The sequence below is a fragment of the Drosophila subpulchrella genome, chromosome 2R (assembly GCF_014743375.2).
Source record: "Drosophila subpulchrella strain 33 F10 #4 breed RU33 chromosome 2R, RU_Dsub_v1.1 Primary Assembly, whole genome shotgun sequence".
NCBI lineage: Eukaryota > Metazoa > Arthropoda > Insecta > Diptera > Drosophilidae > Drosophila > Drosophila subpulchrella.
The window spans coordinates 21,483,204-21,495,975 of NC_050611.1; the positions used below are offsets into that span (position 1 = coordinate 21,483,204).

At 42.0% G+C, this 12,772-nt stretch overlaps 3 protein-coding genes across 5 annotated transcripts; 1 reads left to right on the forward strand and 2 right to left on the reverse strand.

Moving 5' to 3' along the window:
• Positions 1-162: 162 nt before the first annotated feature.
• Positions 163-3,151, forward strand: LOC119550284. 3 transcript variants are annotated; one of them, XR_005219446.1, is made up of 5 exons: positions 163-383; positions 438-663; positions 727-1,123; positions 1,226-1,487; positions 1,776-2,982. XR_005219446.1 is itself a non-coding variant. In XM_037858874.1 (3 exons), the coding sequence occupies exons 1-3, from the start codon at positions 243-245 to the stop codon at positions 807-809; spliced, it is 450 nt and encodes a 149-aa protein (XP_037714802.1). In that variant the 5' UTR covers positions 163-242; the 3' UTR covers positions 810-1,123. The 3 variants fall into 3 exon arrangements, 1 of the variants encoding a protein (XP_037714802.1); XR_005219447.1 differs by lacking the exon at positions 1,226-1,487 and having other exon boundaries at positions 1,776-3,151; XM_037858874.1 differs by lacking the exons at positions 1,226-1,487; positions 1,776-2,982.
• Positions 2,692-5,038, reverse strand: LOC119550283 (probable G-protein coupled receptor Mth-like 3). Its single transcript, XM_037858873.1, has 7 exons — positions 4,399-5,038; positions 4,190-4,340; positions 3,939-4,124; positions 3,618-3,866; positions 3,404-3,551; positions 3,145-3,339; positions 2,692-2,832 (listed from the first exon to the last, which is right to left on the reverse strand). Exons 1-7 carry the CDS (start codon positions 4,903-4,905, stop codon positions 2,739-2,741), a joined length of 1,530 nt encoding a protein of 509 aa, XP_037714801.1. The 5' UTR covers positions 4,906-5,038; the 3' UTR covers positions 2,692-2,738.
• Positions 5,039-8,784: 3,746 nt separating this feature from the next.
• On the reverse strand, positions 8,785-11,828 carry LOC119551445 (probable G-protein coupled receptor Mth-like 3). The gene is made up of 7 exons (XM_037860787.1): positions 11,221-11,828; positions 11,011-11,161; positions 10,036-10,221; positions 9,712-9,963; positions 9,473-9,644; positions 9,217-9,411; positions 8,785-8,839 (listed from the first exon to the last, which is right to left on the reverse strand). Exons 1-7 carry the CDS (start codon positions 11,725-11,727, stop codon positions 8,785-8,787), a joined length of 1,518 nt encoding a protein of 505 aa, XP_037716715.1. The 5' UTR covers positions 11,728-11,828.
• Positions 11,829-12,772: the final 944 nt, after the last annotated feature.

Here is a 12,772-nt window from a genome sequence, read left to right on the forward strand (position 1 = left end):
TATGTTACGAACTGTTTTTTTCGGTGGCAGTGCCGCTAGCTCAGTCTTTTCTCAGGGCAGAGTACCCCTAATGCCACAGCTCGCAACATAAATATCGATAACTTCACGGTCTCACATTACTAAACTATCGGTCATCACTAATGACAAAAACGTAAACAAACCAACAAAACTACAAATAATGACGGAAAAATGGATTACATTTGGTGGCTATCGGTGACCTAGCCAATCGCTCCCACCCAACCATGGATGCCCTCGAGGTGCTGCAGGGCACAACCCATTCTCAGTCGGCAGGAGCCCCCTCCTCGCGACTACGGCGGTTCCATCTCCCCCACTGGGAAAGTTTACTCACACATTGTGGGGATTACAAAGGTTTAATAAATATCGTAAGTACAATCGTTTATATACATGCTCCTCTTAACAGATCTATCCTTCCTCAGCTTTTAAGACCGAAACCTGGCCGCCGTCTTCAATATTTACGCGGTCAAAGCAGAGGACTGGTTTTGCTGGAAAAGGGTAGAGGCGCCGCGGAAACTATGCTCTACCAGTCATGTATTGGTAGAGCTCGCATGGAAACGCGGCCCTCAAAGGAACATACGCGATGCGTATGTGTATGGTCACCTAATCCTGAGGAGCTCCAAGGGAAAAGAAGGGACAGGCCAAGAGGTACGTAACTGCACTGTAAGCTATACCATTTAAAACTAATGCTCGCGACCTTCTAAATTTTAGGCAAACAACGAGGACAAACAAGGCTCTCGGGTCTAACTCCGGATAAATTCACAAAACAGGGAAGTAAATTTCAATATATATAATCAAGGTACACGTGTATTTAATTTTTCTAAATTTCAGCCACTATTGGGCCGGGCCTGGAGGCAATGATAGCCCGGGCGGAAGACTTCTCGCCGGAGGCCAGCAGCGATACGGATTCCCCGGGAAATGCTTGATGTCGTCGGAGTCGACTGTGAAAGGCTTTTCTGGCTGGTCGTTAGTACGGGTCAAACGGACACCGGTTGCTGGGCAGCCAAGTCGGGCTGGTAGGTATGGCGAAGTCGCGCAGATGTCAGTAGAACTCCAAATAAATATTCCGGGGGCCTTTGTATTGGGACCTCGGCTGCCTTTATAAACGGTAAGTATTAAATACCAAACTAAGATATATCTTTACTTTACACGTAAAAAACAAACGAATTACATTAAGCCTGGACCCAAACCATATTTTAAAATTTCTCAGAATTTAAAAGAATCAAGCGTTGCCACTGGCAAATTAAAAGAATCAAGCGTTGCCAGACCGAAAAAATGCTGTCTCATCTTAATGGGAAAGGGGTCAAAGAGAAAGAAGATGTTGGTGTTACCAGCTCAGGAAAATCATGACTCATGTTCATGAAGAGGAAGAACACTTGGCGCCTTGATTCAAAAATATTGCATTTTTTGAGTTGAAGCTAAAGCTTAGCTTAGGAAAACCGATATAAAGACAACATCGTTTCAGAGCCACTGTGAGTTTTTGAATTTTATTAAATCTTACTTGTAAAGTTTATTAATTTTATAATTTTTGCATATATTTTGCTTATAAATAATTTATTATAAATAAGAATATATTACAAATAGTTATTTTTATAAATTAACTGTGCATTAAAATTAAATGCAAAATGGAATAAAATTTAATTTTAAAATTAAAAATAAAATTTTGTAAATTCTCTTGTATTGTTTTTATCAAAAAATATAACTAAAAAACGTTTTCATTTTCAAAGTTTTATATATTTATTAAAATTGCTTTTTCAAAGATTCCGGAGAAAAGTGCGCGATAGCCCCACAAGTCCATGGCCTCTGCACAGCCTTTATATCGGCACCTTCATTTTGCTCATCCACTCGTGGGCGGGCTGGAATACCTCCAACGAAGGTCCCAACACAAGGATGCAGTGCGCGGATGCACTACTCGAGAGCTAGACTTGGGTCCTCGGGCTGCAAAAGCAAGTCCTCATGCGTATAATGCGTATAATGATAAAAATGATAACTATTAACTCACCCTTCGCGCTCCATAAGCGGGGACAAGAACTTCAGATACAAGTTGTCTCCGGATTCCAGCAGATCTTCGCAACAGCGGCGGAAGGCAGTGGATCCCAGAGGATCATTTCCGCAGACTTGTGTAGTGACAGTTGTACAGCTCCCCAAAGCTCGTTTGTGATTCTGGTCTGCATCTAAGCGGCTCTCGTGGCCATCAATGGCTGGTGAGCCAGATTGTGCAGCTGGGCCAGGGAACCCGATCCCGGAAGGTGACGAGCATCTAACGGATGGGCAGCAAAAGCAAGGACTTTTCTGACACCCCAATTTACCGATGATACATATTAAGGTTAGAGGAGGCTTTACATGGTCATCTGGTGCTATCTGAAGGCATATTTATTTTCAAATTGTTTATTAGAGTAAAGGATAGTCTAGGCACTTGACTATAGTTCTATAGTTTCTTCTTACTTATCTCAAAAATACTTATTTCATTACATTTGTGCCTCAATAGAAGGTGTTTTTAAATTAAAAATGTTACTGGCTTGGGTCTTTTTATTTCTATGCTGATGTGTCATACATCTTTCCGTTCTGATTACAAATAAAGTGTTATTACTCTGATTTTTCCATTTTAAAACGTTGACAAACAACTGATAAAGCAGAAAGAAATACTGATTCATCGCTCGAAACAAAAGAGATTCATCCAGTTAAAGAGTGGCGAGGTTCCTTGTTCACAGCCTCAAATTGATCTAAGCTCCGCTTTTATCCTCACTTCCGCAAGTCGTACTTCGACATTCATTCGATCTCGTATTGTGGGCTTTGATCGTGTTGTTTGGATAAATTCTAGAAAGAAATATGTATAATAAGTACAACATGAAAATAAGGACTTTTTAAAATGTAAACTAAACTTATAGCTTAGTAAGGACTGAGACAAACACGATGAATCATTGAACGGTGTTTTAGTAGTAGTAAAATGAGGGTCTCCAACACCAAATTAACAACGAAGCAAAACTTTTTAGACATTTCGGATATTTGGGTGTAAATTCGAATTTCTAACCGAGATCTGTTCTTCGATGTCACGGCCTTCCTTATTCCCACCCTCAATGCTGGCCAGGCAGAGGACCTGGTTGTTCTACGAAACCATAGAATACTTACATGTTCTTTAAGAGTTTTAGAGTGTCAGGCTTCAAAACGAACAGCACAAATATAATGATACCCTGGGACCAGTTTAAATAGTCAGCCACCTGAAACATTCTAGCCCAAAACATATTCTTTCGCACAGAAAAGGTGATTATCTCGAAGCTCCACGTCAAACCCATGAGAATGAAAAGCCGCAGATAAAGAGTGTAACTGAAATGGGATAATAGATCACAGAAGATATTTTAAAAATCCTTTTATATATCATCGGACTCACATCTGCTTGTCCGAGTTGACCTTATTCTTCCTGACTTTCTTTTTTACTCCCATTATACTTAGAGCCGTCAGGATGAACATGGCTGTGTTGAACACAATTAGCAACACCATTGGTCCGTAAAAGTAGAGAAAGGAAACATTGTCTGCAGCTGTGGGTGAAGAAAGAAGCTGCATAAATCCCCGTCAAGGTAACTGCAAATGATATTGAAACCCACTATAGATCCAACATTGTGTGGTGGCGATGCGAGGAGCCCAATCCTTGTTCTCTATGACATTATCAGCCAGGAAGGTGACACCGGTCAGAGCTAGAGCCAAGCCCCATGCGTATCTGTTGTAGGCCAGAAAACGGTGCTCTGGCAAGAAACGCTCTATCCAGGGGGGGCTGGTAAGCGTTATCCAGAGATGAAGACTGATGACAGAAAGCCAAAGGAACGCGGCCATGACGAAAAAGTAGCCCAGAAATCCTACAGATGATATAACAAAAGGTGGTGTTACTATTTAACTGCTTCATGGCCCCGTAATCGCTATAAGCTAACCTGATGTGGTGCATATGGTCGAGGGTAGTTTAAACACGTGCCACAAGTCGAGGAGCAGGAGTAGGTAAACCATGAACAGGGCGACCATGTAGCACATAAAGCACTTTCCGTGCAAGTTCTGTAGCTTCTTCACGTAGAGGTACACGCTGATCGTGAGAACCATACATATCAATGATATTATCATCACTGTAGGAAGAGAAAGGCGGTGGATGTCAAAAAGAGCCTAAAGTAAAATAAAAATTATAGCTTACCGACGCTCTGCCCGGTTTTCGAGGTTTCATTATCAAGATGGCAAAAGTGGGGAGCAATGCGAATACTATCACCCTGAAATTCAATGTGCTGCACGCAGTATTGCGTCTTATTCAAGTACGCACTGTCCCAGTCCCGAAAAAAGGTTCCATTCTAGGGAAGATCAATGCGATTAAGCTCGGCATTTGGTAGATATACCAGCAAAATGAACCTCGAACAGTGTGAAGCCGTTTCCAGGCCTTGTGTGATCTGCGAAATGCATGCTTTTGTCACCACAGGGCAAGGGCAGATCCGATTGGACGACTAGATCCTTTTTAAAGTGTCTTTTGGCCACCGTTCCGTTGTTGAGGGTCACGTTCACGTAGCGATTGTGGCTCTCCAGTTCGTCTATTGACATTTCTCCAACGCATTTGCTGCTCTTCATTTTGTGATTGTGAGGGCAGCAAAATCGAATGCAGGGCCTTAGTTTGCAGGCACACCCTCTCATGTAGCTCGGCACAAATTCTTTGGAGCCATTGGGCGAAAGCGTGAAGTTATACTCAGCCACCAAGTCGGCGGGAATCAGTAAGCCGTCATATAAGTACGAACCATTCGGATACTTTTCACCACTTGAAATATCCACAGTGTCGTAAAAGTCACAATTAATTATCTCCGCTCTTGTTGTTTTAATCGTTAACAGCAAAATTACAGCGGCAAACGATCCAAAAATTAGACCCATTTTCAAATATTTTCTTAAATTTGTTGACAGACACTTTTATAAGTAAAATTGTATTGTACAGAATCCAACAGATACGCTAATTCCCAAAAGGCTTCCGGGTCGCTTGCACCTACGCCTTAAAACTTAAGAGAATTTGATTTATTCGGAATACACACACAGAACTTAATGGATCGCAGCAAAAAAAAATTACAGAAATGAAAACCTACAAAAGCAAGCGCCTTAACCATGAGGGTCTTGCAAAGGTTCAGTCTTGACTGATGCACTCTACAGAATGTTTCACAGTCCGCGATAAAAATATTACTCACTACGCAATCAAAAAAGTAACGAAACGCACAAAAAACCAGGGACTATAAACAATAAATATTGGTGATTTTAATTTTAAATGACCTACTAAGATATTCTGGTATTTCTTTTTCCAATTCTGATGATTTTTAGATACTTTGCCGGCAAGAGTAATTAGACTGTTATCTATCTTCAAATTGAGTAATTTATACAGCCTTCGTGGACGAGAGTAAGAATAGTGGCATGTATAAGAAATCTTTTCAAAATAAAACTCACAAAAAATAATTATTTTCGGTCCCTGTAAAAAAAATTGTTCTTGGGTAGCTGGGATAGCTCTTCCATTCTCTGCCGTCATCTGCAAAATTTAATTTAATTCGACTTTGTGGGGAGTTGAATAACTCCCCACAAATCTCAGCAGTAGCAGCAACAGATGGCCGGCCGCTTACCAGATACGCGGCGAATACGCGTAGTAACGGCTCTGCGGGAAGAGAGAGTTTGGAGAATTAAGTTCAAGATTGTTTGGGCAATTCAGTTCTAGAGAGTTTGGAGAATTCAGTTCAAGAGAGTTTGGAGAATTCAGTTCAAGAAAGTTTGGAGAATTCAGTTCAAGAGAGAATTTGGAGAATTTAGGATGAGAGAGCTTGGAGAATTCGGCTCAAGAGAGTTTGGAGAGTACGAGGAAAGAGAGCTTGGAGAGAAAGAGCGGAGGGTTAACGGTAGATCGCCGCGCTTAGCACCCTAGTGTGGGGCCGTTTGCAGAGGGCGAAAGGTCGAACGGTTAAACCGCGGACTTTGGACTTTGAAGTGGTGCCATGCGCAGATGCCAAGAATTAACGGTACCAGGAGCCCTGTATAAGTGGGCCCAGCGCTTGAAGCACGATCACGAGGAGTCAAACCATCAAGATCAGTCAAAATACCAAAGTGAACAGTCAGTCAACCAAATAATCTACGAGGGAGACACAACAAGGCGAGTCGTTGGAAGCAGCGCCGTGGGAAGCATACAAGGAGCAAGATCGCCACGTCGAGACGTTCGGGATTGGGACATCAGGAATCTCCGAATTGAGACACAAGTGGAATTGAATTGAATCCGAATTGAAACACAAGACTGGCGAATCGCCCGGCGGGTCTGTCAGAGTCAAGCGAAAAAGGCCGGTGACGAGGAACCGCGAGATAAGACCCAGCGTACCTTGCCCGACCAAGCAGGACCTGGAGTGAAGGAGCGTCGCGGACGTCAAGCATTAGGGTGAAGCCGGGTGGAGCGTTCGTCTGCGCTAGGCGTAAAGCGAAGTGAACTGCTAGGCAGCATCCTGGCATTAGCCTTGACTGTCAGCGCGATCTGAGCAAGAACCTAGCGGGTCCGTCCGGGACAGAGCAAGGGTCAGGTATTGCCTCGAAAGGCGTTGGCCTTTGTTGACGCTTCCCTAAGCCCACAAGGCCGATCTCTCTGCGAGTCCAAGGCGCGACAAGCGACCCCGAGGCAGCGCGTCGGCAAGCGAGCAGAGGCGGCCACTACCACCATCCCGAGACACAGGAGCCAGCGGTCGTCAAGTCAACGCGTCGACAGGCCAGGACGAGGAACATCAGCAGCCTGTGGAACCAGAGCGAGGAGATACCGGGGCCAGCCCAGCCACACACCCGCTGTATTAATAACACGAGAATAAAACCCACTGTCATTACTCAAACCCTGTGTTTTCTCACTGATCTACGGGGCAGTCACGTCATATACATTTGGTGGGACGAACACACAATCTTCTGAGCTAGCCGCACGACTTAACATATATTGTATCTTTCTCAAAAAAAAAACATATGACCTTTAATATAAATAAAAGCGCACTCCCTATGCTATTCGTCACTACTTTGTTTGCCGTTCACAGTGATTTTGTTTCGTCATATTTTTGTTTGATAAGCTCTAAATTAATTAAATTAAATTAAGCTGGAGTTGCATGATGATTATGTGAAGTGTTTATGTGAACTATAAAATTTCATTCCACTCATACACTTTTAATCTATATATAATATATATATATATTATACAAGATAATATAAGAAATCACTTACAGTCTTAATTTTAGAATGCAAGACCAATTTAAATAAACTCAAAATCAAATGGTATGAAACAATGTATAATACTGCAAAACAAACAATGAATTCTAAGAAAATATATATATTAATCACAAAAAAATTCCAAATTCCCCATTAAAAGTTGGGCAAGGAAAAAAAATTCGTCATAGTCATTATATTTTTATGTTGCACTAGAATATTTGGACCTGGGGGCTAGTAAAAAACATAACATTATAAATTGCTTCGCGAAAACATGTGATAAAGCTTCATTAATATTCACAAACATCACGATGAGAACAAACACAACAAAGGTTAATATTTAAAGGTTTAAAGGTTTAATATTTAAACAAGAAGGAAGTTTATTTCGACAAACCGAAGCTTGTATACCCTTGCGGTTATAATTATTAAATTTATGGTTATGGGCGTTAAAGTAGGCGTGGCACGCTGCTGAAACAAACTTGCGCTTCGTAAAAAGCTCAGGAATCTGAATGCGAAATCTCAATAGCCTAGCTCTTATAGTTTCCGAAATTATAGTTTCTGAGATCTCAGCGTTCATCCGGACGGACTCATGACTAGATCGACTCGCTTAGATCGACCTGCTAATATAGTCGTCCGATTTTGATGAAATTAAATTAGAAATTCAGAACTAGTTAAGAAATGTTATTTCCAAGCATAGGAGATTATATGTTAAAAAACACCAAAGAAAAAATTAAAAAAAAATTTTTTTTTGATTATTCCTATGCTATACGATATAGTTGTCCGATCCGGCTGATTCCGACTTATATACTACATGCAACAGAAATAAGACCTTTGAAAAAGTTTCAGCCCGATAGCTTTAAAAGTGAGAGACTAGTTTGCGTAAAAACGGACGGACAGACAGACATGGCTAGATCGACTCGTCAGTGATGCTGATCAAGAATATATATACGGAAACGTCTCCTTCGCTGCGTTGCAAGCTTCTGACTGAAATCATAATACCCTCTGCAAGGGTATAAAAAGGACTAGTCACAAATTTTTCATAATTATGTGATTATTGTTATTTGATATTTATTCATACGAAAAATTCTTGTTAGTCACGAGAAAAATACGTTGCTTTTCCAAAGACAAATGTATTTCTTCATTTTAAACTAAACGTTTAGTTCTTCGGTAAAATGTGAGGTAGTTAAAGTTGCGAGTGACTGGGCTAAGCCGAAAAGGTTGCCCTCTGATATACTATATAAACTTTCAGTTGTATGTTAAGTAGAATGGAGACTTTATATCTAGGAGCTCTAAATAAAGGTATGTTCCTTATCGAATCACACCCTCTCTTCTGGTAGTCGTACTATAACCTGGAACTTCCTAACTACTGGTTCAGCACAAGGAAAGTAAACACAAAACATTAGAAAAGTTTATAAGAAATTTATTTAAATTTTAGAAAATGCGTACAGCTGGTCGTAATAAAATGTTTCTTATTCTTAATTTACACGTTAAGCTCCCGTGTAAAATTACCAACCAATAAATACTCAAATACAGACCCCAACTTGCAGAAGGCGCACTTCAACCTTCTCTCAATTTCGTAGTGATGGCACTCCAGGTGTATTTTGGTTGTCCCCTAGGATGGAAAAGGCATTATAAGTGTGACATAAAATGAGGACCTAATAAACCCACACATAATGCAAAATTAAGGTTACGTAACGACTGAGGCAAGCACCATGCTAAGCGAAACTTTAAAGGCAAGAAATACACCTGAGTCAAGACATATATGGGGCAAGCCCGTTGGTAGTGATAGTATAAAGAGGGTATCCAGCACCAACATAACACAGAAAACAATTCTCTCTTACAGGATTCTTGTGTCAAAGTTCGTGTTATCAAGCGAGATATCTTCTTCGCTGTCACGTTCTTCGTCTTTCTTTCCCTTAATGCTGCTCATTCAGAGATAAGGAAGGTACCTGGTTATTCGATCTATATTCAGAACCACAGATTACTTACCGATCCTTTAAGAGTTTTAGAGTGCTAGGCTTCAAGATAAACAGCACGAATATGATGGTGCCCTGGGACCAGTTTAAGTAGTCGGCCACCACCAAAACCTTAGGCCAGAAAGAGTCACGGCTCACAAGAAAGGACACAATCTCCAAGCTCCACGACAAACCCATGATGATGAAGAGACGCAGGAAGAAGCTGTAACTGTTGTGGGATCATGAGAGGTACTTGAAACGCTAAGATATGAGTGCCATGTTAACCTTACGTTCGTTTGTCCGAGTTCAGCTTGTTGGTTCTTCTTTGCTGTTGGGAAAAGTTCTCGACTTCCTTCTTTACTTCTACTATGCGAATAGCAGTCAGGATGAACATGGTTATGTTGAAAACAATCAGCAGTAACATCGGCCCATAGAAGTACAGCAAGACAACGTTGTCGCCAGCTGAGGATGAAATAGGAAGTTGCATGAAGGTCCTACTACCACATTTCAAACGGATATCAGAACCCACTGTAGATCCAACACTGAGTGGTGCCCATACGAGGTGCCCAGTCCCTGTCCTCTATAACCTTGTCAGCCAGGAAGGTGACACCGGTCATAGCCAGTGCCATGCCCCAAGCGTAACTGTTGTAGGCCAGAAATCGATGTTCAGGCAGAAAGCGGTTCAGCGAATGGGCAGGGCCGCTAAACGTGTTCCAGAGATGCAGACTAATGACAGAAAGCCAACAGAACGCTGCCAGGACGAAAAAGTAGCCCAGATATCCTACAGATGATATAACAAAAGGTGGTGTTACTACTTTTCTGCTTCAAGGCCCCATAATCGCTATAAGCTAACCTGATGTGGTGCATATGGTCGAGGGTAGTTTAAACAAGTGCCACAAGTCGAGGAGCAGGAGTAGGAAAACCATGAACAGGGCGACCATGTAGCACATAAAGCACTTTCCGTGCAAATTCCTTAGCTTCTTCACGTAGAGGTACACGCTGATCGTAAGAACCATACAAATCAATGATATTATCATCACTGTGGGAAGAGAAAGGCGGTGGATGTCAAAAAGAGTCAACATAAAATAAAAACAAGGAAGAACACTATAGTCGAGTACCTCGACTATCAGATACCCGTTACTCAGCTAAAGGGACCAAAGGAAAATGGAGATATGCAAGCAGCAAAGCGAGATTGAAATGCGCCACCTAAAATTGTGGGCGCCACAGGCTTGGGCGGTTTGTGGGCGTTAGAGTGGGCGTGGCATATTCGCGTAACAAATTTGCGCTGCGCTCAAGCCTACGGAATCTAAATCTGAAATCCCATTTCTCTATCTTTGATATTTTCCAATATATCTGCGTTCATATTAACGATTTTTTTAAGTTTGTGGGCGGTTTGTGGGCGTTCAAGTGGACGTGGCAAACTTTTTTTGGGTCAATCGATAGGTATTAATGAGAACAATACATTTCAGTTAAAATTTTTATTCTAGCATGAAAACTGTAGGAGCCACAGTTTTGGGTGGTTTGTGGGCGTTAGAGTGGGCGTGGCACTCTACTGAAACAAACTTGCGCTACGTAAGAAGCTCAGGAATCTGCACGCCTAATCTCAATAGCCTAGCTCTTATAGTTTCCGAGATCTCAGCGATCATCCGGACGGACAGACAGACGGAAGGACGGACATGGCTAGATCGACTCGGCTAGTGATCCTGATCAAGAATATCTGTACTTTATGGGTTCGGAAACGCTTCCTTCTGCCTGTTACATACTTTCCGACGAATCTAGTATACCCTTTTACTCTACGAGTAACGGGTATAAAAAAATTTCAACTTACCGACGCTCTGCCCGGTTTTCGAGGGTTCAGTATCAAGATGGCAAAAGTGGGGAGCAATGCGAATACTATCACCCTGAAATTCAATGTGCTGCACGCAGTATTGCGTCTTATTCAAGTACGCACTGCGCCAGGCCCGAAAAAAGGTTCCATTCTAGGGAAGATCAAAAGCGATTAAGCTCGGCAGTTGGCAGATATACCAGCAAAAGGAACCTCGAACAGTGTGAAGCCGTTTCCAGGCCTTGTGTGATCTGCGTAATGCATGCTTTCGTCACCACAGGGCAAGGGCAGATCCGATTGGACGACTAGATCCTCTTTAAAGTGTCTTTTGGCCACCGTTCCGTTGTTGAGGGTCACGTTCACGTAGCGATTGTGGCTCTCCAGTTCGTCTATTGACATTTCACCAACGCATTTGCTGCTCCTCATTTTGTGATTGTGAGGGCAGCAAAATCTAATGCAGGGCCTTAGTTTGCAGGCACACCCCCTCATGTAGCTCGGCACAAATTCTTTGGAGCCATTGGGCGAAAGCGTAAAGTTATACTCAGCCACCAAGTCGGCGGGAATCAGTAAGCCGTCATATAAGTACGAACCGTTCGGATACTTTTCACCACTTGAAATATCCACAGTGTCGTAAAAGTCACAATTAATTATCTCCGCTCTTGTTGTTTTAATCGTTAACAGCAAAATTACAGCGGCAAACGATCCAAAAATTAGCCGCATTTTCAAAAATTTTCTTAAATTTGCCGACAGACACTTTTATAAGTAAAATTGTATTGTACAGAATCCTACAGATACGCTAATTCCCAAAAGGCTTCCGGGTCGCTTGCACCTGTGCCTTAAAACCTTTGAAAATTTGATTTATTTGGAATACACACACAGAACTTCAATGGATCGTACAAAAAAAAACTTACATAAATGAAAACCTACAAAAGCAAGCGCCTTAACCATGAGGGTCTTGCAAAGGTTCAGTCCTGACTGATGCACTCTACAGAATGTTTCAGACTGCGGGATAAAAATATTACTCACTACGCAATCAAAAAAGTAACGAAACGCACAAAAAACCAGGGACCATGAATAATCATTATTGGTGATTTTAATTTAAAACAAGGAAGAACGCTATAGTCGAGTACCTCGACTATCAGATACCCGTTACTCAGCTAAAGGGACCAAAGGAAAATGGAGATATGCAAGCAGCAAATGCGCCACCTACCGGCGGTAGACAGATTTAAACGTTGAGGGCGTTAGAGTAGGTGTGGCAAAGTTTTTTTTAAATCAATCGATAGGTATTGACGAGACCAATACATTTCAGTTAAAATTTTTTATCTAGCACGAAAATTGTGGGCGTCACAGGCTTGGGCGGTTTGTGGGCGTTAGAGTGGGCGTGGCGTATTTGCGTGACAAACATGCGCTGCGCACAAGGCTACGGAATCTAAATCTGAGATCCCAATTCTCTATCTTGGATAGTTTCCGAGATATCCACGTTCATATTAACGATTTTTTGAAGTTTGTGGGCGGTTTGTGGGCGTAAAAGTGGGCGTGGCAAACTTTTTTTTGGGTCAATCGATAGGTATTGATGAGAACAATACATTTCAGCTTAAATTTTTATTCTAGCATGAAAACTGTAGGAGCCACAGTTTTGGGCGGTTTGTGGGCGTTAGAGTGGGCGTGGCACTCTACTGAAACAAACTTGCGCTGCGTAAGAAGCTCAGGAATCGGCACGCCAAATCTCAGTAGCCTAGCTTTCATAGTTTCCAAGATCTCAGCG

Bases quoted from the DNA above. Each gene is read 5' to 3' on its own strand.
- LOC119550284 (XM_037858874.1), top strand. From the start codon at position 243: ATGGATGCCCTCGAGGTGCTGCAGGGCACAACCCATTCTCAGTCGGCA. The intron at 384-437 runs GTAAGTACAATC...ATCCTTCCTCAG, and splicing joins ACAAAGGTTTAATAAATATC to CTTTTAAGACCGAAACCTGG. The intron at 664-726 runs GTACGTAACTGC...TCTAAATTTTAG, and splicing joins AAGAAGGGACAGGCCAAGAG to GCAAACAACGAGGACAAACA.
- LOC119550283 (XM_037858873.1), bottom strand. From the start codon at position 4,905: ATGGGTCTAATTTTTGGATCGTTTGCCGCTGTAATTTTGCTGTTAACG. The intron at 3,552-3,617 runs GTGGGTTTCAAT...CTTCACCCACAG, and splicing joins CACACAATGTTGGATCTATA to CTGCAGACAATGTTTCCTTT. The intron at 2,833-3,144 runs GTAAGTATTCTA...ATTTCTTTCTAG, and splicing joins CTAAAACTCTTAAAGAACAT to AATTTATCCAAACAACACGA.
- LOC119551445 (XM_037860787.1), bottom strand. From the start codon at position 11,727: ATGCGGCTAATTTTTGGATCGTTTGCCGCTGTAATTTTGCTGTTAACG. The intron at 11,162-11,220 runs GTTCCTTTTGCT...GATCTTCCCTAG, and splicing joins ACGGCTTCACACTGTTCGAG to AATGGAACCTTTTTTCGGGC. The intron at 8,840-9,216 runs GTAAGTAATCTG...TTTCCATCCTAG, and splicing joins CTAAAACTCTTAAAGGATCG to GGGACAACCAAAATACACCT.